At 45.7% G+C, this 27,694-nt stretch overlaps 2 protein-coding genes across 2 annotated transcripts in view; one reads left to right on the top strand and one right to left on the bottom strand.

Annotated features, from left to right (window-relative positions):
- The window catches only part of dok4 (docking protein 4), a 66,257-nt gene that overhangs the window by 15,049 nt on the left and 23,514 nt on the right, over positions 1-27,694 (bottom strand). The window contains exon 5 of the mRNA XM_086107602.1: positions 21,552-21,741. Within this exon, the coding sequence (XP_085963728.1) occupies positions 21,552-21,741 (190 nt within the window). The remainder of the gene's footprint in view (positions 1-21,551; positions 21,742-27,694) is intronic.
- On the top strand, positions 8,303-15,839 carry LOC147207088 (uncharacterized). Its single transcript, XM_086106433.1, is given in 6 exon segments — positions 8,303-9,458; positions 12,277-12,579; positions 13,003-14,449; positions 14,984-15,189; positions 15,247-15,391; positions 15,491-15,839. Coding segments are annotated over 6 exon segments (3,591 nt in total). The 5' UTR covers positions 8,303-8,317.

A 27,694-nucleotide genomic window follows, 5' to 3' on the forward strand; every position in this document is an offset into this window, starting at 1 on the left:
GAGGCTCATCAACCTAGTCTCTTATTTCTCTCCCGAAATAGTGTCTTCTCCCTTTTGGTGTACCTTAGCCTTCTCCGCTACGTACAATCTTTATTATTAGACACAGCTTGTAATGGAGGCTCTCGCTGGCATTCCGTAGTTTTGATGCAATGCGAATGATTTCAGATTGAGTCGAGCTTTGGACAATGTTGACAGGCTTGCATGCAGTAGCCATACATTTAGCTATGTGTCCAGCAAATTTGTTCTTCGTCATGTCATCCATTTTCTTCGCTTTGAAATGATCCATAGCTGTCTGTCTGAGACGAGGGGGCGGAGTACTCGCGTCAGCTGTGTGCTTGGCCATTAAGTGGTATTTCAGACTCGACGTGCTCTGATGATAGCTGAGTTTACGACTGCAAAACATACAGGTAACTTTGGTCTTGTCAGTGGAACAATCTGGCAACTAACTTTCCATTCATAAACTCTTTAAGTATCCGTTTTCGGTGTCGTGGCTGGCAAAACAAACGTGCGTGGACCTGTGCAGCGCACTTGTTGTTTTGTTTCTGGTTTATTTATAGAGGAACATAACATCCGCTGTGACGTGTGCCACGTTAATCTCGCGAGAAAAAATTTAATCCCGTTAAAATTCATTTAAATTAATGCCAATAAAAACGCGCTAAACTGACAGCTCTAGTATATAAATACAGTATATTCTTCTTCTCCACCATGGATCTCGCCTCAGGATTCCATAATGTGCCCCTGTTTGAGGCTCACAAGAAGTACACTGCTTTTTCGTCTCCTTTTGGCCTGCACGAATATAACCCGATGCCACAGGGTTTATCGAACAGCCGGCTACATTCATGCGGATGATGCTTTCCATTTTTGGTGACAAGAACTTCACAAGCCTTTTGTGCTATCTTGACGATCTCATGGTCTTTGGTCCGACAGATAAGATTGCGCTTGAGCACTTGGAAATGTTTTTCTCCCGCTTGAAGAACCATAATCTCAGGCTAGCGCCGAAGAAGTGTCACTTTTTTCGGAGATCTGTGAAGTTCCTTGGCCATGTCATCTCTGAGTCAGGGTGTCAGAGATTTTCTCGGACAAAGTTAAAAAAAATGACTCAGCACACAGGAAAATTGTCTTCAATATCGGCGGGAGCGGATCTCTGAGAGCAAACGACGGTTTACACACTCAGCTCCCTCTCTGCCGGTTCGAACTTTTATTGCAAAATACAAGAAAGACACTGCCCCAGAGATTTGCATACCGCGCCCCCCAGTCCGGCCCCTCGGCAGTGATCTAATCTACTCGAATACACAAGTCACAGACTTTGCTGATGACAAATGTCCACCTGGGCGCGACAGCTGTTCCCAAACTGTCTTTTGGTATTCAACAATTCTTTGTTCCCAATTTGTTTATTCCCACTCTGTGATTGAATCTAGCCTTCGCCGCCCCTTGCTTTGACGTGATTACTCAAGAAAAGGCCCTCCGCCCAAACGGCCGACGCCTCTGCGCTGAGTATGTCCAGACATGCCCAAATTAACCGAAACTTTAAACGTGATACAATTTTGTTCATAGATTTCTCTATCACAGGGGTACAGACAGACCCCGGAAAGGTGGAAGCGATAAACAGGGTGCAGGTGTCTGACTTGATGGACAGTGATGGCCTCACTCCCTTGCAGAAGAAGATTAGGTCTTTCTTGGGGATGGTGCTGTATTATCAGCACTTCATTGAGGACTGCTCCATCAAGGCCAAGCCCCTTTTCAAGCTCCTTTCGGGCCAGAAAAATGGTGGTAAAGCCAGACGAAGGGCGAAACTTGCATTGGACCCTTCAAGTCATGTGAAGTTGACAGCGGAGGACTGGACCACTGAGTGTCAACTTGCCTTTGAGACTTTGAAGCACGATCTGTCACACAGTGTGACGTTGGCCCATCCTGACTTCAGGAAACCTTACATCCTTGCTGTCGATGCATCGTTTGATGGCATCGGGGCCGTCCTTTCCCAGCTTCAACCTGGTGACAAGGTTGCAAGACCAGTGGCTTTTGCTCGTAAAACGCTGTCGCGAGCCCAGTTGAACTATCCTGCTCACAGGCTTGAATTCCTTGCTTTGAAGTGGGCCATATGTGACAAGTTTTCCCACTGGCTGAAAGGCAGACACTTTACTGCCTGGTTTGACAACAATCCTTTGACCTATATTTTGACGAAGCCAAAGCTAGATGCCTGCGAACAAAGATGGGTGTCGAGGCTGGCGGCATATGACCTTGACCTGAAGTACGTTCCAGGACCCAAGAACACAGTAGCTGATGCCCTCAGTCAAGAACCCTTCGTCCAGTCTTGCCTGAGTCATCGTCTTGTGAAAGAGCCCTAGCTGTCCTTACTGAATGAGGTCCAAGGAGTTGTTAATGAGACGGTGCAGGATGCTTTTCGTTTGACCAACAACTGTCAGGTCGTTCACATGCTTATGATGGAGGAGGTCCCCTGGGGGAAGCTCCCGATCAGTCGTCTGGAAGTGCCATTGGTGCAGAGGAGGTGTCTGCAGTTTTGGATGTCCATCAGACTGGTGGTGCCTCTCGGCTCCCTGGAGCGACCCCATTGTCACTACAGCTACCTGAAGAGGATCCTTCCATTGTCATTCCCCATAGCCAGTTAGTTACGCGATCTGCAGCAGCAAGATGCTACAATCAGCAGAGTCCTCTTCTATGTCCAGCGGCATATGAGACCCACTGCACGCGAAAGAGCAGCTGAGTCGAGCTGTGTGCTTATGTTGTTGAGGCACTGGAAGAAGTTGAAAGTTCGTGATGGGACTCTATACAGAGTAAGGAAAGATCGCCACATGAACCGTAGAGTCTTTCAGTTTGTCATACCTGGGTCTCTGAAACATCAAGTTCTGCGTGGTGTTCATGACGCAGCTGGTCATCGGGGCTATTCAAGGACGCTCTCTCTGGCTAGTGAAAGGTTCTTTTAGACTGGGATGGAAAAAGATCTCACGAAGCATGTAAGGCAATGCCAGAGATGCATCTTGGGTCAGACCCCTGAGCCGGATGCCCGGGCACCCCTGGAGATCATCCGCACTTCCTCTCCAATGAAACTAGTGTGCATCGATTCCTGGACAGTGGAGTCGGGTGACAAGAAAACCACTGATGTCCGTGTTGTGACAGACCATTTCTCATAGTTGGCTCTTGCCTTCCCCTGCAGGAACCAGTCAGCAAAGCAAGTTGCCCGCTGCCTGTGGGACAAGTTTTTCTGCATCTATGGGTTCCCCAAAAGGATCCATTCGGATCAGGGAGCTAACTTTGAGAGTAGACTCATCAAGGATCTTCTCGAGATGGCGGGGGTGCACAAGTCCCACACAACACCGTATCACCCCATGGGTAATGGTATTGCGGAAAGATTCATCCGGACTCTTGGAGGCATGATCACAACACTTCCCCCGAAGTCCAGGTCCAAATGGCCACAGATGTTGAACATGTTGACTTTCTGCTATAATTGCACAGTGTATGAGACCACGGGCTTTGCACCGTTCTACTTGATGTTTGGACGTTTCCCTCGCTTGCATGTTGACATTATGTTCCATCATGTCTTGGAGAATGCCGATGTTGTTAGTCACAATGACTTTGTGAGCAACTTGAAGAAAGATCTTTCTGAGGCCGCACAGATTGCTCAACAGCATGCAGTCAAGGAACAGACCCGTCACGCCCAGAGGGCCATTGAAGGAGCGTTCACGTCGCGCTCCCTGTCAGGGGTTTTTGCACCTGCGAATCCTTCAACTACACTACGCAATCAACAACAGTTGTTCTATTCATTGTTAATATGACCCAACAATACCTCAGATCTTTCAGTGGTGCCCAAGGTCATAAGCATGGGTCCTTGCCCGGACCGGCCTTGTGTGTGATATCATCGAACATTGAAGGACTTACTGGCACCAAACAAAGCCTCCTGGCGGACTTATGTATCAAGACTAACTGCGACATCCTCTGCCTCCAAGAGACACATTGTGGACCTTCACGTGCCTTCCTCACATCTCTGGTATGACCCTCATCGCTGAGAGGCCACATGACCAGGATGGGAGTGCAGTTTTTCTCCGCAGAGGTTTGCATGCAGACAAGGTATCAATTTCTGACAACAACGACATTGAAGTCATTACCATCTGCACAGAGGGAATCTCTGTCACTTCAGTATATAAACCACCCTCCATCATTTTTGACATTCCCCCTGATCCCACTGATGATCGCATCAACGTGGTTATGGGAGACTTTAACAGTCACAGTGTCAACTATGTTACTTATGCTGAAAGTAACAAAGATGGTGAGCTGGTTGAGAACTGGGCAGAATCCAATCAACTGTCTCTCATCCACGATGCTAAGCTCCCTCCTTCTTTCAACAGTTCCCGATGGAGAAGGGGACCTGATTTTTGCATCAGATACCATTGCCAATCAGTGCGAGAAGACTGTCCTGGACCCAATTCCACACACCCAACATCGTCCAATAGGTCTCAAGATCAATGCAGTCATCTCTCCTCGCACTGTCCCTTTTGGGCGACATTTCAATCTGAAGAAAGCCAACTGGGAAGGTTTTGCCGAAGACCTAGACTCTGCCATTGTGGATCTTCCAGCCACTCCAAGTAACTATGATGCCTTTATAGAATCAGTCAAGTCGTCCTCACGTCGCAACATCCCTCGTGGTTGCCGTACGAATTACATCCAAGGCCTGACAGATGACTCTAAGGTATGATATGATGAATACATTTCGCATTTCGATAACGACCCCTTTAGTGTTGACACCATCGAGCTTGGAGAAACATAAACAAATTCCATCACAGAAGAAAGACGGAAGAAGTGGCAAGAGCTAATTGAATCAACCAATATGACCCATAGTAGTAGGAAAGCCTGGAAGACTATTCGTATCCTGGGAAATGACAACACCAAGTCACAGCCAAGGCCGCAAGTCACCGCAGATCAGGTCGCCCACCAACTCCTGCTGAATAGTCGGGGTAATCCTCAACAACGTACTCAAAGGGCCAAACTTCCTCAAGTGTCTGATGCGCTCTCAGATGACTCTCCAGGTTTCACAAGGCCTTTTCACCATGGACGCGCCGGTGGCTGGGTTCACGCCTGGGGGGCCAGCGGCTGTCGACCCATCGGTCGGACGTGGGCAGCGGGGTCCACCCCAGAAAACCAACCGGCCGAGCAAGCGATAGCCAGCTGGCGTGGTTGGGCGAGAGGATTCTTCGGGACTTCAGTGGCGGCGGCGCCGGCAGCTGGAGCTACCACCACTTGAGGCCAGCCTGCTGAACGGTTAATCCGGCAGCAGCGCCGGAAATGTTCGAACACCGTGGCGGTGCCGTCAGGGGAGGCCACAGGCCCACTGCCACGTCACCAACTTCCGGGTTGGTAGAAAGACCACAGCACACCTCATCAACCAGCTGACAGCCGGCTAGCAACAAAACCCGAAAAATGCCGCCCAAACGGGGACAAGATATTAAACAGGACGAAGAATTGATGACCCTTACGCAAGTCAATGAACTACTCACGCAACAAAAAGAACTGTTCACAGCACTCATTCAGCAACAACAGGATCACTTCAAAGGATTTGTAAAGATGATTCTGGACTCAACAAACACACGACTCGACAATTTCTCCAGGGAAGTACAAGAATGGCAGACCGGGGTGGTAGTCCCTCTTTTTAAAAAGGGGGACCGGAGGGTGTGTTCCAACTACAGAGGGATCACACTCCTCAGCCTCCCTGGTAAGGTCTATTCAGGGGTGCTGGAGAGGAGGGTCCGTCAGGAAGTCGAGCCTCAGATTGAGGAGGAGCAGTGTGGTTTTCGTCCTGGCCGTGGAACAGTGGACCAGCTCTACACCCTTAGCAGGGTCCTCGAGGGTATGTGGGAATTCGCCCAACCAGTCTACATGTGTTTTGTGGACTTGGAGAAGGCGTTTGACCGTGTCCCTCGGGGAGTTCTGTGGGGGGTGCTTCGTGGGTATGGGGTACCGAACCCCCTGATACGGGCTGTTCGGTCACTATACCACCGATGTCAGAGTTTGGTTCGCATTGCCGGCAGTAAGTCGGAATCGTTTCCAGTGGGGGTAGGACTCCGCCAAGGCTGCCCTTTGTCGCCGATTCTGTTCATAACCTTTATGGACAGAATTTCTAGGCGCAGCCGAAGCGTTGAGGGGATCCGTTTTGGGGGCCTCAGTATTGCATCCCTGCTTTTTGCAGATGATGTGGTGCTGTTGGCTCTTTCAAACAGGGCTCTCCAACTCTCACCGGAGCATTTCACAGCCGAGTGTGAAGCGTTTGGGATGAAGATCAGCACCTCCAAATCTGAAACCATGGTCCTCAGTCGGAAAAGGGTGGAGTGTCCCCTCCGGGTCGGGGAGGAGATCTTGCCCCAAGTGGAGGAGTTCAAGTATCTTGGGGTCTTGTTCACGAGTGGGGGCAGGAGGGAGCGGGAGATCGACAGGCGGATCGGTGCAGCGTCTGCTGTGATGCGGACGTTGTATCGGTCTGTCGTGGTGAAGAAGGAGGTGAGCCAAAGGGCGAAGCTCTCAATTTACCGGTCGATCTACGTTCCAACCCTCATCTATGGTCACGAGCTATGGGTCATGACCGAAAGAACGAGATCCCGGCTACAAGCGGCCGAAATGAGTTTTCTCCGCAGGGTGTCCGGGCTCTCCCTTAGAGATAAGGTGAGAAGCTCGGTCATCCGGGAGGGGCTCAGAGTCGAGCCGCTTCTCCTCCACATCGAGAGGAGCCAGATGAGGTGGCTTGGGCATCTGATTCGGATGCCCCCTGAGCGCCTCCCTGGTGAGGTGTTCCGGGCATGTCCCACCGGGAGGAGACCCCGAGGAAGACCCAGGACACGCTGGAGAGACTATGTCACCCAGCTGGCCTGGGAACGTCTCGGGATCCCCCGGGGAGAGCTGGAAGAAGTAGCTAGGGAGAGGGAAGTCTGGGCTTCCCTGCTAAAGCTGTTGCCCCCGCGACCCGGCCCCGGATAAGCGGTAGATGATGGATGGATGGATGGATGGATGGAAGTACAAGAACTGAAAACAAGTCTTAATTTTACCCAAAAGGAGGTCGATGACATTAAAAAACAACAAACGAATGGAACTGACCATTGCAAAACCATGCAAACTGAAATCTATAAAGTATGTGACAGTATGCTGGTTTTAACGGACAAAATGGACTACTGAGAGGGACAATCTAAAAGAAATAACTTGATAATCGATGGAATTGAAGAAATGCAAGGAGAAACGTGGACCGAAACGGAGCAAAAGTGCAGAAAATCTTTAAGGAGTAACTGCAATTAAAGGAGACAATCGAGGTGGAAAGAGCCCACCGCACGGGGAGACACAAATCGGGAAGACCTCGACCAAGGCCCGTCGTGGTGAAGTTTGAAAAATATAAGGACAAAACAATGATACTACAGAGAGCAAAATACTTAAAGGGTACCAAAATCTACATTAATGAAGATTACACAGATATGGTACGTCAAAAAAGAAAATAATTGCTTCCAAAACTAAAAGCGGCACGTGAAAGAGGGGAAATTGCCTACTTGAGGCATGACAAACTCATCGTCCACCCCCGCACCAGTACTCCAATTCAACGGGCTCGACTTCAACATGCTGAGAGCTGATTACCACCAGACAAAACTTGGACTAAATAGAGATAGGAAACAAACAATACAAACATGGACTTTAAAATCTTTGATTACGCTGAACTCAAGACATTCAACCCAGAGAACAACTTGGACCCAGACAATAATTTCTTCAACCATAATCACAGCATCACAAACTCAGAGTATTGACTGATGAACAATTCAACACAAATGTAGTACTGAAAAATACATTTTCAGTGATACATATAAATAGTAGAAGTCTTTATAAAAATGTCACCAAAATCAAAGAATATTTGTCTACATTTAATAAATTTACAATAATTGCCATATCAGAAACTTGGCTTGATGATGAAACAACAAGTGAAATGAAAATTGATGGATATGAAATGTATGCAACTCATAGGGAAGACAAAAAAGGAGGGGGAGTTGCAATATATGTAGATAAAACACTGCAATGCAGCAAAATTGAGAGCCTGACAAACACAACCGAGAATCTAATGGAATGTCTAACTCTTGAAATACACATTAAAAATGCATCAAATGTTATTATAAGCTGCGTTTATAGGACACCAGGATCTTGTCTAGACACATTTAATAAAAAACTGACAGATATGCTGAGTTGTTCTAATGACAAGAAAACACGAATAATATGTGGCGACTTTAACATCAACTTATTAAACCCAAATGGACACAAAAAAACAACAGATTTCATAGATACAATGTATAGCAACGGTCTTTTCCCAGTCATTCTGAGACCCATCAGAATAACAGTTGATACGGCCACATTGATAGATAATATATTTATAAATAAGATTGAACATAAAAAGGAAAGTGGACTCCTCATAACTGATATAAGTGACCATCTACCGGTCTTTGCAGTCCTATACAATTACTTCGATAGAAAAACTATACCAATTACTCACACATCAGAAATAAGACTCAGAACCCAACATTCCATCTCAGCTTTCAAGCTCGACCTAGACAAGCAAAATTGGTCTGAGGTCTACACAAACGATGACCCAAATACTGCGTTTGATGCATTTCAGTCAACCATAACCTCCCTATACGAAAAACATTTCCCAGTAATTAAAGTCACCAGAAAGTCAAATGAACAAAGTAAGCCATGGATAACAAAAGGCATAGAAAATGCATGTAAAAAGAAAAACAATCTATACAAATCGTTTTTAAAATCCAGAACTAAAGAAGCTGAAACAAAATATAAGACGTATAAAAACAAATTAGTAAACATTATAAGAACTAGCAAGAGAGACCATTTTCATGCATTATTAGAACAAAACAAAAGCAACACTCAAGAAATTTGGAAAATCTTAAATCATGTAATTAGAAATAACTCTAATAAAGTAGATTATCCGGAGTATTTTATGAAAGGCAAAAATACCATTATTGAGGAAACTGCAGAAATAGCAAATGAATTTAATGAATATTTTGTTAATATCGGCAGTAACTTAGCAAAACAAATTCCTGATCCAATAAATTCTTTTGAAATAGATAAATACATAGAAAAAAACTTTTCCACAATGTTTCTTACTGCTGTGAATCAAAATGAAATATTAAATATTGTAAAAACATATCAAAGTAAAAAGTCAACTGACTGTTTTAATATTGATATGTCAATAGTAAAACAGATTATAGAATTTGTAGTGCGACCCTTTACATATATATGCAACCTGTCATTTAAAGACGGTATTTTTCCATCAAAAATGAAAACAGCCAAAGTCATTCCAATTTTTAAAAGTGGAGAAAGACAATTCTTTACAAATTATAGACAAATATCACTGTTATCACAATTTTCAAAAATACTAGAAAAATTATTTTCTCGCAGACTTGACAACTTCATATGTAAACACATGCTATTAAGTGAAAATCAATATGGCTTCAGAGAAAAACGGACCACCTTAATGGCAGCAATGGAGTTTGTGGAAGCAATAGCCACTAATATAGATAATAAAGAATTCACGGTCGGGATTTTTCTAGATCTAAAAAAAGCTTTTGATACTATAGCCCATACTATATTATTGAATAAATTAGAGAGATATGGTATCAGAGGCACAGCATATAAATGGATTGAAAGTTATTTAGAAACAGATATCAGTATGTGCAGTTCAAAAACAAAAAATCCAATTTACTGAAGATTATCCATGGAGTTCCTCAGGGGTCAGTGATTGGACCAAAACTATTCATTTTATATATAAATGATATCTGTAGGGTGTCAAATCAACTCAAATCCGTCCTATTCGCCGATGACACAACCTTTTACTGCTCTGGAAAAAATATGAAACAACTCCTGAAAATTGTGGAAAATGAATTGACAAAATTAAAAAACTAGTTCGACAGAAATAAACTTTAAATTTAACAAAAACTAAGTTAGTTGTTTTTGGCACGAGACCAATCAAAGACCAAGTTAAAATAAAGATAAATTCAATTGAAATAGAACGAGTCTATGAAAATAAGTTTCTTGGACTAGTAATAGATACAAAACTATCCTGGAAGCCACACATAGATAACATTATTAAAAAAATATCCAAAACTATCGGGATCCTCCACAAAACGAAGGATGTGTTGAGTAAGAGTTCCATTATATTACTCATTATTACTCCCATATATGACCTACTGTGTAGAAATATGGGGAAAAGCTTGTAAAACAAAACACACTCCCTGTTTTAAAACTACAAAAAAAGCAATCAGAATAATCAATAGGTCTAAATATATAGAACCCACAAATCCAATATTCATCAAATTAAACACAATGAAATTCTACGACTTGGTTGACTTCAAGATTACCCAATTAATGTATAAAGCACATAACAATCTCCTCTGCCAAAATATCCAGCAGCTTTTTGAAATTAGAGAGAGCTGTTATCATCTAAGGGGTACAAATCAATACAAAAAATCCAGAACAAGAACAAACATCAAACAAAGGTGTGTATCAGTAATAGGTGTCAACCTGTGGAACAAGCTTGAAACGGACCTGAAAATGAGCAAATCGTTGGAGGAGTTCAAAAACAAATTCAAAAGATTAGTACAAAAAAACTACATGAATCAGAATTAAAAAGATAAATTTGATATACTTATAAAATATAGTAAGACAACCGTTTGTTCTTGTTTTGGATTTGATCAACTTATCAATTGTATTCAAGAAATGATAATTATAATGAATATCAGAAAATTGAAATACAAAAGGAGAAAGAATAACTATATATATACAAACCAAAAGGTGTATAAATAGAATAGTATAGTATACATAAGGGTAAAAGGGTGATATGTAGATTTTTCTTTTCTTCTTTGTTTTGAAAAATGATCAAATCAAATTGCTACAAAATAAGGGGTAGGACTAGATAAGTTACTTACTTCTTCCCTTGAGCATACAACTGTGATGATGTGTGTTTTCTTCTTTTATCTACTTTCTAATTTTCCTTACATAATTTTTGTTTGACTTTGGTCAACCTGTTATTGTGTATACTATATATGCTCAATAAACAATAAACAAACAAACAAACAAACAAATCTAGAATCTGCAATGAAGTCCATGTGTCACGGTTCTGTTTTCGGTCTAGCCAGCAGGTGGCATGAGCGGACCTCTGTGCACACCTGCTGCCAATCTATGATTAGTACACTCTGTATTTAAGGACCCCTGTGCTGTGCACCTGTTGTCGGAGTATTGCCTTTGCCTTGCTGCTTCCTTGCTCATAGACTGCTTTTGCTATAGACCTCGTCGTATTTCGCTTTTGAACTCTCGGTACCAAGTATGTTGGAAGTATGGTTTTTATTTTGTGATTGGGCTTTCGCTTGCGTGTATTTGCTACATTGTTTTTTGTTTGCCTTCACGGTTCTTCTTTTCCTCCCTTACCTTTCGTGCAAGCGCTTTTTGTTATTCGTTTTTGTGCCCTCTGGTCCTTGTTTTGACCAGCACTTTATGTTACTTCTTTGGCAGTGCGATTTTTGTATATTAAACCCTTTTTTGCTACGGAGACCTTGTCTGGTGTCTACACTTCTGGGATCCCAACTTTATTTGGCTTGCCTGAAACGTGACAGAATACTCCGACCAACATGGATCTCGTAGACACCAACAAGATTATGACCGCCTTGACCAGCCAAAGACGATTAGTGGGTCAGCAGGAACAAGATCTCGCGGAACTCAGGGGAATGATCTCCCTGCTGGCTCATCGGCTCGAGAATTTGGGTTCGCCAGTGGAGCAAAACGCTACCACAGGAACACCATTCCCCCTGACCGGGGAGCGGGAACCAAATATTCCACACCCACCACGTTATGGTGGTGAACCTGGGCTCGGTGAACAATTTCTTCACCAATGCTCGTTGGTGTTCGACCAACAACCATATAGCTATGCAAAGGATAAAACCAAAGTGGCGTTTATAATGAGTCTGTTGACTGGTCAGGCGGCGTCATGGGCATTGGAAGTAAGCAATGCTAAACCCGAGCTTCGGTCTTCCTTCCCTGATTTCGTGGCAGAATTTCGACGGGTCTTCCACCATCCAGTTATGGGAAGAGAGGCCGAAGGTCGGTTATTAGATTATCGGCAAGGAAAGCAATCAGTGGCCAAATACTCTCTTTCCTTTCGTATTTTGGCTGCCCGAAGTGGTTACGGGGACTGCGCCCTTCGCGGATTGTTTCGTCGCAGTTTAAATTCTTCCTTGAAAGATGAACTGGCAACCCGCGATGACAGCACTACCTTGGAGGAACTCATCCACCTGGCCATCATACTGGACCATCGTATGCGGGAAAGACGGCGGGAATGCGGAAGCGAAGGGGATCCTGTTCGTTTCCAGCCCCGACATGCTGAAGGCCAGTCTGCTTCTGATGAATCATCGCGGTCGTCCGGATCAGAGCATCACACCGGAACCGGGGCAGTCATTGCAGAAGGGGAGCCTATCCAGCTGGTAGGAGGACGTTTGGGTCCCGAGGAGTCCAGGTCAGGACTTCCCAGGAGACTCGAGCTGGACGGTACTCTTTATGGTCTATCCCTGGCTCTTCCAGTTCGGGCATTGGTGGATTCGGGGGCGGACGATTGCTTCATTGACACTGAAATAGCTAACGAACTGGGTTGTCCGGTAGAGGAGTTAAATGAGGTCAAAAGGGTTCACGATCTTGATGGGCGACTCCTGGCGGAAGTGAAACAGATCACAGGCCCTTTAATGTTGAGGTTATCAGGCAATCACGTCGAATATAGGAGGTTTTATCTGATGCGGTCCCGATCCGTACCATTAATCCTGGGGTTACCCTGGTTAAAGGCACATAATCCAGTCATCTCATGGGAACGCCCCACGATTGAGAATTGGAGTCCGTTTTGCTATGCTCACTGTTTGCAGTCTGCTGCGGGGGGTAGAGGGCTTCCTCGTAATGACCCGCCTGAGTCTATTTGTTTAGATACAGTCCCGAGCATCTACCATGATTTGCGACAAGTGTTTAGTAAGGACCGCGCTCAGTCCTTGCCGCCACACCGGCCGTATGATTGTGCCATCGACTTGCTCGCTAACACCCCTCTCCCGAGTTCTCGCTTGTATCAAGTTTCCCACAAGGAACAAGAAGCATTGAGGGAGTACATCAACAGCTCACTCTCTGCTGGCCTTATTAGACCATCTAGATCTCCTTTGGGGGCCTGGTTCTTTTTCATAGAAAAAAAGGACAAGTCACTACGTCCGTGTGTAGACTATCGGGGACTTAATGAGATCACCATCAAGAATAAATATCCACTTCCGCTATTAGATTCCGCGTTTGCCCCTCTCCAATCTGCAACCATCTTCACTAAACTTGATCTACGTAGTGCCTACCATTTAGTCCGCATACGGGAGGGGGATGAATGGAAAACTGCATTCAAGACCCCACTGGGACATTTTGAGTATTTAGTCATGCCATTTGGGTTGACCAACGCACCCGCCGTTTTTCAGAGTCTTATTAATGACGTCTTGAGAGATTTATTGAACGTGTTTTGCTTTGTTTACCTGGACGACATATTGATTTTTTCTCGTACGCTTCAAGAGCACCAACACCACGTCAGGCTCGTCTTGCAGCGTCTCTTGGAGAATCGACTCTTCGTTAAAGCAGAGAAATACGAGTTTCATGTGGAGTCAGTTACGTTTCTTGGTTTTGTCATTGAGAAGGGTCAGCTGAGAGTCGATTCCGCCAAGACTAAGGCGGTGGTGGAGTGGCCTACACCCACCACTAGGAAACAGCTACAACGTTTCTTGGGTTTCGCCAACTTCTATCGACGATTCATCAAAAACTATAGCCAGAGAGCCCTTCCGTTAACCCGGTTGACATCAGTCAAGGTCCCCTTTAGGTGGGACTCGGATGCCGACAATGCGTTTTCCGAATTAAAGAAGGCTTTCACTAACCCCCCTGTTTTGCAACATCCTAACCCCGAAGATCCTTTTGTGGTAGAGGTGGACGCTTCAGAGACTGGAGTGGGGGCGGTATTGTCACAGCGTTCCCCAGTCGACCAGAGACTCCACCCTTGCGCCTTCTTCTCTCGGCGTCTCAGTCCCACGGAAACTAACTATGATGTGGGAAATCGTGAACTGCTGGCCATCGTTTCAGCTCTGCAAGAATGGAGGCACTGGCTCGAGGGGACTAAGGAGCCCTTCACCGTGTACACAGACCACAAGAACCTCGCATACATTCGCTCTGCCAAGAGACTGAACTCACGTCAAGCCCGGTGAGCGCTACTACTTACGCGCTACAACTTTACACTCACCTATTGTCCAGGTTCCAAGAACATACGACCAGATGCCCTATCACGTATCCATGACCCCGCTGAGAGGAGCAGCGAACCAGGGAGCATTGTTCCGGACCACGGCATCTTGGGGGCGCTTAGGTGGGAAATCGAGCGTAAGATCCAAGAGGCCCAAGACAGAACCCAAGTCCCGGCTGGCTGTCCGGCTGGGAAACTCTTTGTACCCCCACCTCTGCGCTCAGAGGTGTTGCAGTGGGGGCACTCGTCAAAGGTGGCTTGCCATCCTGGGATGAATCGGACCAGGCATCTCGTCTCTCAGCGGTTTTGGTGGCCGGAGCTGCGGAAGGACGTTCTAGATTTCGTCAAGGCCTGCTCCGCCTGCGCCTGTAGTAAGACCTCTCACCAGCCTCCGGCAGGGTTGCTTCAACCCCTTCCCGTTCCACCTCGACCCTGGTCCCACATCTCCATGGACTTTGTCACTGGCCTCCCTCCTTCCCGGGGAAAGTCCGTTATTCTTACCATTGTGGACCGCTTCTCTAAATCTGCTCATTTTGTTCCTATGTCCAAGTTACCGTCTGCCCTGGAGACCGCTGACCTTCTCGTTCGCCATGTCTTCCGGCTCCATGGGATTCCAGTGGACATTGTGTCGGACCGGGGTCCCCAATTCGTCTCCAGGGTGTGGAAGCGGTTCTGTCAGGCCCTGGGAGCCACGGCAAGTCTATCGTCGGGTTACCACCCGCAGTCCAACGGACAGACAGAGCGCATGAACCAGGACCTGGAGGCGGCTCTGCGTTGCGTGTGTCTCCATCGTCCCTCGTCATGGTCTGTTCACCTGCCCTGGGTGGAATATGCCCATAACACTCTCGTATCGTCAGCCACAGGTCGGTCTCCTTTTATGTCTGCCTATGGCTATCAGCCGCTGCTTTTTCCGTCACAAGAAGGGCAGGTGGAGGTCCCGTCGGTGCAGCTTCATCTGAGACGGGCTCATCGCATGTGGAAGGAGACCAGGGCCGCCTTGTCTCGCACCGCCTCCAGGAACCGGATGATCGCGGATCGTCGTCGTCGCCCGGCGCCAGCCTATCAGGTCGGCCAGGAGGTGTGGCTGTCGACGAGGGATCTGCGTCTGGCCGGCACCTCGAGCAACTTGGGGCCCCGCTTCACGGGAACGTTCGTGGTGGAATCGATCGTCAGCCCCGTCTCCGTCAAGCTCCGGCTGCCGCCCACCATGAAGGTCCACCCTGTCTTTCACATTTCCCTGCTTAAGCCGGTGGCCACCAGTCCCTTGGCTCCGCCTCCCACCTCACCTCCTCCTCCACGGATTGTCGATGGTGACCCGGTGTACACGGTGCGGGAAATTTTGGACTCTCGGCGCAGGGGTAAGGGGTTCCAGTACCTGGTCGACTGGGAGGGCTATGGCCCGGAGGATCGACAATGGGTCCCCCGCTCCTGGATCTTGGACCCGTCCCTTCTGCGCGCTTTCCACGCTGCGCACCCATCGAAGCCGGGTGGTCCGCCAGGAGGCGTCCGTTGAGGGGGGGGGGGGGGGGTACTGTCACGGTTCTGTTTTCGGTCTAGCCAGCAGGTGGCATGAGCGGACTTCTGTGCACACCTGCTGCCAATCTATGATTAGTACACTCTGTATTTAAGGACCCCTGTGCTGTGCACCTGTTGTCGGAGTATTGCCTTTGCCTTGCTGCTTCCTTGCTCATAGACTGCTTTTGCTATAGACCTCGTCGTATTTCGCTTTTGAACTCTCGGTACCAAGTATGTTGGAAGTATGGTTTTTATTTTGTGATTGGGCTTTCGCTTGCGTGTATTTGCTACATTGTTTTTTGTTTGCCTTCACGGTTCTTCTTTTCCTCCCTTGCCTTTCGTGCAAGCGCTTTTTGTTATTCGTTTTTGTGCCCTCTGGTCCTTGTTTTGACCAGCACTTTATGTTACTTCTTTGGCAGTGCGATTTTTGTATATTAAACCCTTTTTTGCTACGGAGACCTTGTCTGGTGTCTACACTTCTGGGATCCCAACTTTATTCGGCTTGCCCGAAACGTGACACCATGAAGAACAACAAAGCTGCGGGTCTTGATGATGTCCTTGTGGAGCAGATCAATCACTTTGGATCAGGCACACGCAGATGGTTTCTCAGTCTGTTGACTGAATGTGTCGCCTCCAACAAGATCCCAAAGATGTGGAGAAAATCAAGAGTCATTGCCCTACTGAAACCTGGGGAAAATCCTGCCATCCCAAAGAGCTACAGACCAATATCATTGCTCTGCCACATGTACAAGCTGTTTGAACATCTCCTTATGAGTCGCATTGCTCCCTTTGTTGATGACTTCCTTATTCCAGAGCAAGCAGTTCGGACCTGGGAAGTCATGCACAAGCCAATTGTTGAATTTAACCCAGTTCATCGAGGATGGTTTTGAGAAGAAGAAAATCACAGGTACTGCATTCTTTGATCTATCTGCAGCGTATGACACAGTCAACCACCGCATACTAACCAGGAAACTGTATGAGATGACGTCAGATGTCAGGTTAACCCAGCTGATCTGCAATATGCTATCAAGTTGCAGATTCTTTGTAGACCTCAATGGTAGTTGCAGTAGATGGAGGACACAGAAGAACGGACTCCTTTAAGGCAGTCTGCTCGCCCCCCTGTTGTTCAACATCTACACTAACGATCAACCTACCCAACCAGACACAAGACGTTCCTCTACGCGGATGATTTGTGTATTGCCTCCCAGAAGAGTACCTTTTGAAGCAGTTGAAGTCTCCCTTTCGAATGCACTGGACCTGCTCATCCCTTACTATTCCATTAACCACGTAAGGGCACAAATTTGTGCGTTTCATCCTAAAAAACAGGGAAGCCGACCGCAACCTACAGATTAGCTGGTACAGGAAGAGGCTGCAGCACACTTCATATCCAGTCTACCTAGGGGTGACACTTGACAGGTCTCTCACCTACAAGGAACACATCATAAAGACCAAAGCTAAAGTGGCATCAAGGAACAGCATTCTCAGGAAGCTTACCAACACAAAGTGGGGTGCTGATGCCAGGAGAGTACGTACAACAGCGTTGGCTCTTTGCTTCTCTGCAGCGGAGTACGCATCACCGGTCTGGTGCAGATCAGCCCATGCCACCAAGGTTGACACAGTGCTAAACTCTGTTTGCCGTGCTGTCACTGGCTGCTTGAAGCCTACAAAGGTTGATGACCTATACCTACTAAGTGGGATTGCTCCACCAAGCATCCGGAGGACAGTTGCATCCCAGAAAGAAAAGCTGAGACAAAAAACTGACACCCGCCACCAACTCTACAATCATGAGCCAACAACAAAAAGGTTAAAATCAAGGCATAGCTTCCTGCACTCTGTAGAGGCTCTGGACAGAAATCCGGAAAAGCAGCGTGTTGCTCTGTGGACAGAACATCTTACCCAAGCCCCACACACAGTGTCTTTACCAGGCCATGCGAATCTCTTCCGTCTGGTGCCAATGAAGCATGGCCACTCTGGTCTTGCCTTAACCGCCTGAGAACTGGTGTCGGCCGATGCAAAACAAATCTGATAAAGTGGGGGTTTAATGAGACTGGCGACATCTCTTGCCTGTGTGGAGAGGATCAGACCATGCAACATCTCCTTGGGCCTAGCTGATCTCACCCCGATTGCCAGACAATGCATCCAACAATGGACTGGAATCATCTGATGATACGGAGTGACTCGAGAAAAAAAAAATAACGCCCAGATCTACAACCGCAAAGTCAAGGGCTCGCCTGCTGTAGGTGACAGAGTGCTGCTAGCCAAACGAGGCGAGAAGGGCAAAAGGAAAGTTGCGGATCGTTGGGACTCGACCCCTTATGACGCAGTGTCTGTGAGGCCGTCGATCAATGTGTACAGGATCCGGGACGGTGCCACAGGCAGAGAAAAGGTCATACACATGAACTTACTGCTCCCGGTTGACTTCTTATCGTTCTCAGGGCAGATGGAGCATTGGTCGTGTTCAGATGGGTCAGAAATGGATGCATGTTGTGGGAGTGACAAGAGCTCAGTTTTTGATGATGATGAGGACGCACGCTCAGCTGCGCACTGAGAACTGGCTCATGCAGTCACCAGCAGTTCAGGCCGAGGTAGAACATGAGTGCTTCTCTGCAGAACGCGACTCTGTTGATGCGCGTCGAGAGGACGTCAGTGAGAGCGGTCAGTCAGTAGGCCATGACATCTACACACAGACCAAACCTTTGACAGATCCGGTGCTTGACATTATACACTCGACTTCCGACTCGCCCCCAGTTGAGACTGAGCTAGAGGAGGTAGTTTGCGCACAACCACAGGACACACACTTTCACAAGGTGCGGTAGGACAGTTAAGCCCCCTGATAGGCTTATATGTGAGATGTCCTATCAGAGAGTCGGGATGCCAACATTAATATGGGTTTAGTATGACCATTTCATTTAGATTTTTTTTTTCAGTGCTATGCTGTGTGCCATTTGTCACCATTATATCTTTATGGTTCTTCATTAATGGGTGTTGTTATGTGCAGTTTTGTGAAATGTAAATGGCATTGCTACTGGTCTGTGATGAGAATGGATTTTGGTGCCACCCTATTCCTTCACACTTCTTTATGGAGAATTCCTGTGATTGACTCTCTTGTACATCATTGCCCGATAACCATGGTTTTTGTCTGTTTGTCTTTCTGCTGTCTTTCATGTGTGTTGCCTCACTTCTGCATAATTTAAGGGGGGTGTATGTAACGGAGTGATATATTTATCCATCCATCCATTATCCGAACTGCTTGATCCTCACTAGGGTTGCGGGGGGTGCTGGAGCCTATCCCAGCTGTCTTCGGGCAGTGGGCGGGGGACACCCTGAATCGGTTGCCAGCCAATCGCAGGGCACACAGAGACGAACAACCATCCAAGCTCACATTCACACCTAGGGACAATTTAGAGTGTTCAATCAGCCTGCCATGCATGTTTTTGGAATGTGGGAGGAAACCGGAGTACCCGGAGAAAACCCACGCAGGCCCGGGGATAACATGCAAACTCCACACAGGGAGGCCAGAGCTGGGTGATATATTTAGTTTATTAAATTACGGCGGAAGTGACGCAACAGCGCACAGGGTGGCACCAGCTTCCCACCGTAGCTCAGTCAGAGCTACCAGGGAAGTCACATGGTAAGTCGCATTTCATTGACGGTTCGGATTCATTTATAGTTTAAAGACAATATTTCACTTTGGTTTTCCTTTTTCTATGGTACGATGTGTTTAATTAGTTCCCTGATTTGTCCCAAGTCCAAATTGCTTTTTGCATTGTTATTTAATTTAAGTTTGGTCGAATGGAAGTTTTACCCGCTGAGTTAATAGTGCTTTTCTGTTGCTCAGTTATGTCCGAGACCCAATGCAACTTCACCATTCTGCCTGCCATACTGTGTTTCAGGTAATGTTTGATTCCTGTCGGTTTGGCTTTATGTGGTTGTTCGTGTCGTTCTTCGTTTGGCTGTTTGTGTTTGTTGCTGGTGTGTGTCCGCAGTTCGTCGCGGCCGCCTTTGTTGTACATTGTGCAGCCGTTCTGCTGCATGTGATGCGTTCGGCGGCATCACGTAAATAGCAGTGTGTGTGCGTTTTTTTCCCCCCCTGTTCTGTAAATGGTTAAAATATGATCACCCATGTTGCCTATTTGATTTTGTGTATTTTGTTTTGTTATGGATGATGTTTCGTAGGCAGAGCTACCAGGGAAGTCACATGTTATGTCCGAGACCCAATGTGACTTCACTATTCTGCCTGCCAGTGTGTTTCAGTAATAAAAAGAGAGAAAAGCCACATCCCAGTGTCTGATCTCATTGAGGCGGCAGCGACGTGAAGCTCAAGACCATCACAGTTGTGACCCCAGTCACGTATATATATATATATATATATATATATATATATATATATATATATGTAGATAGATATAGATTGATACATAGACGTGTGTATATACATATATATATATATATATATATACAGTAAATTGTACTCCAATTCCCGCCCACATTCTAAAAAACATGCATGGCAGCTTAAGAGAACACTAAATTGTGTGAATTTGAGGATGGTTGTTCATCCCTGTGTTCCCTGCAATTGGCTGGCAACCAGTTCAGGGAGTACCCCGCCTGCCTCCTGCCCGATGACAGCTGGGATAGGCTCCAGCACGAAACAACTAGATGTGTACATGTAACAGGGGCAAACATACATACAAGCTTCAAACCTTCTTTGCGGCATGATAGGCTCTTTTACGTTAGATTGCCATAAATTAAACAAAATGCCATTTTCTTTATATTTATAATGTCACACAGAAGCAGCACTTCTGGTCTGTGTTCTGATTGTGACACTGAATTGGTGCTACATCTGGTACCTGACTTCATGTTTGTCATGATTCGGTTTAGGGACCAACAGGTAGGGCTCCCCCGGCAGCTGCACACCTGTTGGCCATTTGGTAATTAGTCGTATAAAAGGACTCCTGCCCGAACACTCGGTGTCGGGTCATTGTTGCTTTTTGTTACTGTCATGTGTGTTGCTGTTTGCTCTTAGTTTCTGTCATGTTTAGTTCATTGTTATGTTTTAGCTTTAGTCATGATTTTTGTTTGATACTTTGGACTTTGTGTGTTTGGGATTTAGTTTTCTTTGTTTTAAATACAATTCTTCAAATACACCCTGCTCCTCCCTCCTGCCTGCTTTTTGGGGTCCACCACCACCACGCAACGTGACAATGTTAACAACTGAACGATCACTGAATGGTAACGTGGATATAGGGAAAACACTAACAAAATATTTGGGTGGAAGAAACAATGGCCAATTCGAACAATGTGCTTATAGACACGTAATAAAGAATGACACAACTTCATGGTCATCAACACACACTGTCAACCAAACTGCACTAGCCCCAAACTCCTTAATGTGGTGCATACGCCGCCTCCAGTGCTTGAGCCACATGTGACACGGTGAATTGTTAATACATGTAAACACCCTTTTCACACAGGAATGTTATCCACAGTATGTAAATTGGGAAACCATTGTATAGGTTATCATACTAGGATATCGTGGCCTTTTGTACGATGACAAAATAAAATAATAGTTCCATTAAAATAGAAAATAATTTTTGAGACTCAATGCTGAAGGGTGGGAGTGCGGGGCACAAGCAACTTGGTGGGCAGGCACGCCCCCCTGTGCCCTTGGTGACGGGTCTGACTGCAGGAGACTGCATGCATCGAGTCTTACCTTCCTGTCTCGAAGGTGAAGTGAGTGGCATCACGTCCATAGCGTCGCAAAGAGCAGAGTGGCCAGGTGAACAGTTTGGTACAGGGCTTGCGAATGTCCCAGAGGTAAATGTTCTCTTGGGTAATCTGCATCATACACTCTCCGTAGATGTCCAAGTTGGGGCAAGGTAGGAAGAATACATTAAAACGCTCTGGGGAAAAGCCAAGCAATGACATGAGCAGTGTAAGTGGTAGAGGAGGAATTGATTAATTGATCTAACTTACTTCTAGAATTTCAAGCTTTTCTAGTATTTCTAATATGGTTACCGTAGTTTCTTGAGATTAACATGCACCCATATATGAATACCGCCCAACCCAAACCACCCTTCAAATAAGTTTTTTGTTTGTACTCATACAGTATATCAAACGGCCGACTGATTTTCTGGTATCCACACACAAATCTATTTTATCCGCATTGTAATTTTGTAGATTATGATGTCTATTTGTGTGAGTTCACGTGCAATATTTTGGGGTGTAAAGACAAGCTCTCTTATCTTGCTTACGGTTTGTCAACACTTGAGCCTTCGCCAGTTCTGTCACTGCTTCTGGCGTGACTGTCTCTCACATGATCACACATGAGGGCAAAAAAAACAAATAACAGAAGAATTTCACTTCCTGTGGTGGGACTCCTCATGTGAACATGGGGTCTCAGGAAACCAAAGAACAGCAGAATGTCACAGACACTTTCCATGGAACAACATCAAATGGCAACATGCCACAAAAGACTTGCTTTGGAAAGTACTTCTTGCTATCTGGGGAACCCTCTTGTTCAAATCATAACATCAGGTAAAATGTGTATTTTTATTGACCGGCAAGGTACAATAGAACACAGAGAATACTCACACGAAATATCGAAAAGTCCAATAACACAAACAGCAATACTAGAACAACAAAAATACCTAAAACAAGGACCAATTAACAAAACAAGAGCAACTATGAATGGTATCGAGACGTATAGAAAATCACACTTGAAGCAAAACAGCAAGCAAGGTCAATTATCCGACAGGTGTACCGGAAGTCATAGTCCATAAATACTCAGTCAAGCTTGATGTCGAAATGAGGCACAGGTACACCTGCTGGAGGAAAGCGCCCTCCACTCCAGCTGGAGCTGGAACACAATCAAGACAGAACATGCCAAGTGGGTTTTGCGCAGAATCTTAGCTGTTTGCCAGTAGTACGCTCATATGAACTGAGGAGTCAGATGTTGCTACTGGTATCTGTCAGAGCCATCCACCTAGTTTGGGGGTTACTACAGTGATCACCATAGGCACCACTATTTCCTTTACTCTCCACATTCCGTGTATTTGTTCCTTCAGGCCTTGGTATTTTTCCGGCTTTGTGTTCCTGTCTTCAGATGTTGCTATCACTCAATATTGCTTCAACTATTAAGTAGGATGGCATGGCTCAGTGGTAGAGTGGTCATCTCCCAACCCAGAATTTGGGGGTTCAGTCCATTGCCATCACGACCATGTCAAAGTGTCCTTGAGCAAGATACTAAAACCCCAGTTGCTCCTGATGCTGCGTCATCAGTCGGTAAATAAGGAAACAGTGTAAAGCACTTTGAGTACCAAAGGTAAAAAAGTGCGATATAAGTGACAGCCCATTTACCATTTTCCATTTAAAACTCCTGTCTTCTGATGTACATATCACTATGTCAGTCTGGATCTGTGAAGTCCCACAGGAGCACCTGAGTCCTTGTCGAGTGTGGTAGACATCCATTGATCTTGTCTTTAGGGGCTGTTTTTTTGTTCTGCCTCTGTGAAACACGGTGGAGAGGCATAGGCGAAACAACTATAATGGAAGGCAACAAGCTGTACTACAGTGGAAAACAAGACAAACACGAAGAAGGCGTTGGTTTCCTTGTTCACAAAGACATCGTGGTCGTGAACACCGTTTTGGGTTGCCGCCAGTTTCCAGCAGCCTGAATACTATCTGGCTGAAAGCATCCCCCTTTAATATCACGGTTATTCAAGCCAACGCACCAACTACGGACGACAGTGTTGAAGATATTGAAGACTTCTACGATCAGCTACAATAAGTCATTGATGAGACACCCAAAAGGGTCATCGTAGTGGTACAAGGGGACTGGAATGCCAAAATTGTAGAGGATGCACACATAAACTGGATGGCCACATGCGGGCCCTCATGCAACCAGCTGACAAATGACAGAGGTCTCCGACTCCTAGAGTTTGTGGCTGTCATGTTTCGGTTTGTGACCAACAGGTGGCACTGTAGGGCTCTACCTGCAGCTGCACACCTGTTGGTCGTTATGTAATTAGCTGTTTAAAAGGACTCCCAGCACGACCACTCAGTGTCGGGTCATTGTTTGTTTGTTTGTTCCTGTCATGTTTCGGTTACTGTTATGTTTTAGCTTCAGTCATGATTTTTGTTTGATACTTTGGACTTTGTTTGTTTTAGATTTAGTTTTCTCTATATTTTATCAATACAATTCGTCAAGTACAACCTGCTCCTCCATCCTGCCTGCTTTTTGGGGTCCACCACCACCACGCAACGTGACAGTGGCTGTCAATAAACTGGTCACAGCAAACACACTTGGTAAGCACTAGATTTCCAGAAGGTGGACCTGGTACAGCCCGGATGGCTAATATCATAGCCAGATTGACTATATTCTGGTCCCCAAACGCTTTTGAGCTGGAGTGAACATCGCTCGCACCTGTATTTTTCCTGATGCTTATATTGGAAGCGACCACGATCTGGTGATGATGACATTCAAAGTGCGCTTGAAAAATATCAACAAGCCCAAATTCACAAGGCTGCTGTTCAACCTAGGGAAACTGAAGGACCCAACAGTAAAAGAGGAGTTCCAGGCAATGATTGGAGGGAAGTTCGCACCACTGATGATCCTTAATGAGAACGACCTTGACCTGGAAGCAACTGTGGAGACATTCAACACAATAGTAATTGAAACTGCAAGTGAAATCTTAGGAAAACACCAGCGCCCCAAAAAAACCCTGGGTCACAACAGAGATCCTGACAGTGTGTGACAAAAGAAGAGAACTGAAGAAGAAGAGGAAAGACCCAGAGGGAACCAAGAAATACAGGGAAGTAAACAACAAAGTCAAGAGAGAGATATAAAAAGCAAAGGAGTCCTGGATTGAACAGCAATGCACGGAAATAGAGGAGGGCCTAGAAAAAAACAACCCCAAGAAGGCTTACCAGGTGATAAAAGACCTTACCACTGAGAAGCAAGGATAACATACAAGTATCCAGGACAAAGCAGGAAAATGCCTCACTAAAGACAAAGAGATTTTAACAGGTGGACAGAATACTGTTCTGAACTTTATAACCACCAGCTCAACCGAGACCCAACAGTACTGAATTGCCCTGTGTCAACAACAGAAGAGGACTCACAATCCATCCTTAGAGAGTCCATCCTTAAAGAAGAAGTCGAGGCAGCAGTAAAACCACTGAAACAAGGCAAATCAGCAGGGAGTGACAACATACCTGCAGAAATATAGTGCAGGCAGCAAGAGAGGCAATCATCACCGCTCTTACCACCATTTGCAACATCTGGAATACTGGGACATGGCCATCCTCTTGGACACACAATCATCATCCTGCCCATGAAAGGGAATCTTCAGCAATGTAACTACCGCACCATCAACTTGATCAGCCATCCAAGCAAAGTTATGCTGAAGATGCTGTTGAACAGACTGAAACCCGAAGCTGAGACCATCATTGCAGAAGAACAGGCTGGTTTCAGAACAAAGAGAAGTACCAAAGAGCAGATCTTCAACCTGAAAATAATCTGCGAGAAATATTTTCAGCACCAGTAACACCTCTACCACGTATTCGTCGATTTCAAAAATGCCTTTGACAGGCTTTGGCATGCCGCCTTGTGGTCCACCATGCGGAAGTATAAAATCAAGGCCAACCTTGTTAGAGTGATTGAACAGCTGTACAACAAGGCCACAAGTGTCGTCCTCCTGAACAGCAGCAGAGACAACTGGTTCCACACTGCTGCTGTTGGTGTTGTTGAGTCACTCGAGACACCTGAGGATGATCCTCAGAAGTGCTAGACTCACGTGTGGGAGGCTCCATGACTCTGAAGGAGAATCCCAATTGGTGGTGGTAGCGGGCAGACTGGAGTGCAGGGCACCGAAGTCAGAGGTGCTCGGCCGATTCTTCCTCTTCACCGCAGAGACGGCACCAATCAAACTACGGGGCATGATTTATTTGAGGAGGTGTCAAGATGTATAAATCTCTGCCTTGGAAAAATCTGTAAAAATCTGCCTTGGAAAAACTCGTGAGTTTGACAACCAATGGAGCAACTGCGATGTGTGGACACAAGAGCGGACTAGTGGCAAGGATACGGGAGAAGATGCAGGAGGTAAACGCCACGTGTGAGTTGACAGCTTACCATTGCATCATACACCAGGAATCGTTGTGTGGAATAGGCCTTGAAAATGGAACATGCAATAAACACTATCACGCGCGGTGTTAACTTTATTAGAGCCCATGGTTTAAATCACCGCCAGTTCAAGGCATTTCTGACAGAGTTAGAAACTGACCATGGTGATTTGCCCCATCACACTGAGGTGCGATGGCTAAGAGAAAGGCGCTGCAAAGATGTTTTGAGCTTCGTGAGATTTGTCTGTTCTTGGACAGCAAGGGGAAAGACACAACACAGTTGTACAGTTTGCTGATAAAATTAGTATGCTCGCCGCTGACTTCTGACGCCGATTTGCTGACTTCGAAGCACAAAAAAGCAGGTTTGAACTGCTCAGTATTCCATATCTGTTGACGTGGAAAGCTGATCACCAAACCTCCAAATGGAGTTGATAGACCTCCAATGCAATGATGCACTGAGGACAAAACATGCTGCAGTGGGTGCTGTGGAGTTTGCCCGTTTCCTCCCCAACACAATGGCCCAGCTGCGCATCCATGCTGCTCAAACGTTGTCAATGTTTGGCAGCACATACCTGTGTGAACAACTATTTTCTTTGATGAAGCTGAACAAAACATCACACAGAAGTCGACTTGCTGCTGAACACATTCACTCAATTTTGAGGATTTCCTTAGCTCAGAGCCTGACCCCAAATATTGATTAACTTGTAGTAAAGATGAGACACTACCAAGTATCAGCATCAGCCTCAAAGAAGTGAATACAGTTATCCCTCGTTTATCGTGGATAATGGGGACCAAAATCACCCGCAATAAACGAAAATCCACAAAGTAGCGTCCAATTAACATAAACAGGTAAAAAAAAAATTTTTTTTAAAGTCCGCAAATGGTCCGCGAGAAGCTGCAAATCAACAGCGAGTCACATAGAGCAACATATACAGTACTGTACTCCATGTATATGTAAAAATGTTAGAAAAAATCCGCGATGCACTGAACCCGCGATAAACGAACCGCGAAGTAGCGAGGGATCACTGTATTACTGTGCAATCACATATTAAGTGTTTTTACTCAGTTCAAGTTTAAAAATTAAAGTTTAATATTTGTTTTCACTGCATGTTCCTTCTCCTTGAAGAAAATGTTTTTGGTGAGTATGTTTTTGTACTTTATTGTATTTCAATCAAATTACCGTATTTTCCGCACTATAGGGCGCACCAAAAAGTCTTCAATATTCTTAAAAGCTCACAGAGCGCCTTAAAATCCGGTGCATCTTGTGTATGGTCATTACGGTAGCACCATCTAGCAGAGGCATTGTAGATTGCGCCTTATAATGCGAATTTTCCAATGTATGAAAAATTTTTACAAAATAGCCATTCATTGAAGGTGCACCTCATAATCCAGTGTGTCTTTTAGTGCGGAAAATACGGTATGTTTTAAAAATATTTCATTCGAGTGAATGATCGAAAATTGCTATTATTTGTTTTTCTTTGAAGTAAATTTAGCCTACTTTTGCTAAAAGAGAAAATATGGGCGTTCGTATCGGTGTTCGCTTATTCTTGCCATTGAGCTCACTATTCAAGATCTGTCTCATCATCTTTCGGTATTTGGCTGTGGCTGCCCTGTGAGATGCTTCTACATGGCTCTAAGGTTATTCTGGCTTCAGGTAGTTCAATTGCTTTGGTTGTGATCATCTTCCCTAGCCTAGATATACTGTATTGGCCCGACTATAAGACAGTGTTTTTT

The sequence above is a fragment of the Hippocampus guttulatus genome, chromosome 3, assembly GCF_054856545.1.
Source record: "Hippocampus guttulatus isolate MCC_2025c chromosome 3, RoL_Hgut_1.0, whole genome shotgun sequence".
Classification (NCBI taxonomy): Eukaryota; Metazoa; Chordata; class Actinopteri; order Syngnathiformes; family Syngnathidae; genus Hippocampus; species Hippocampus guttulatus.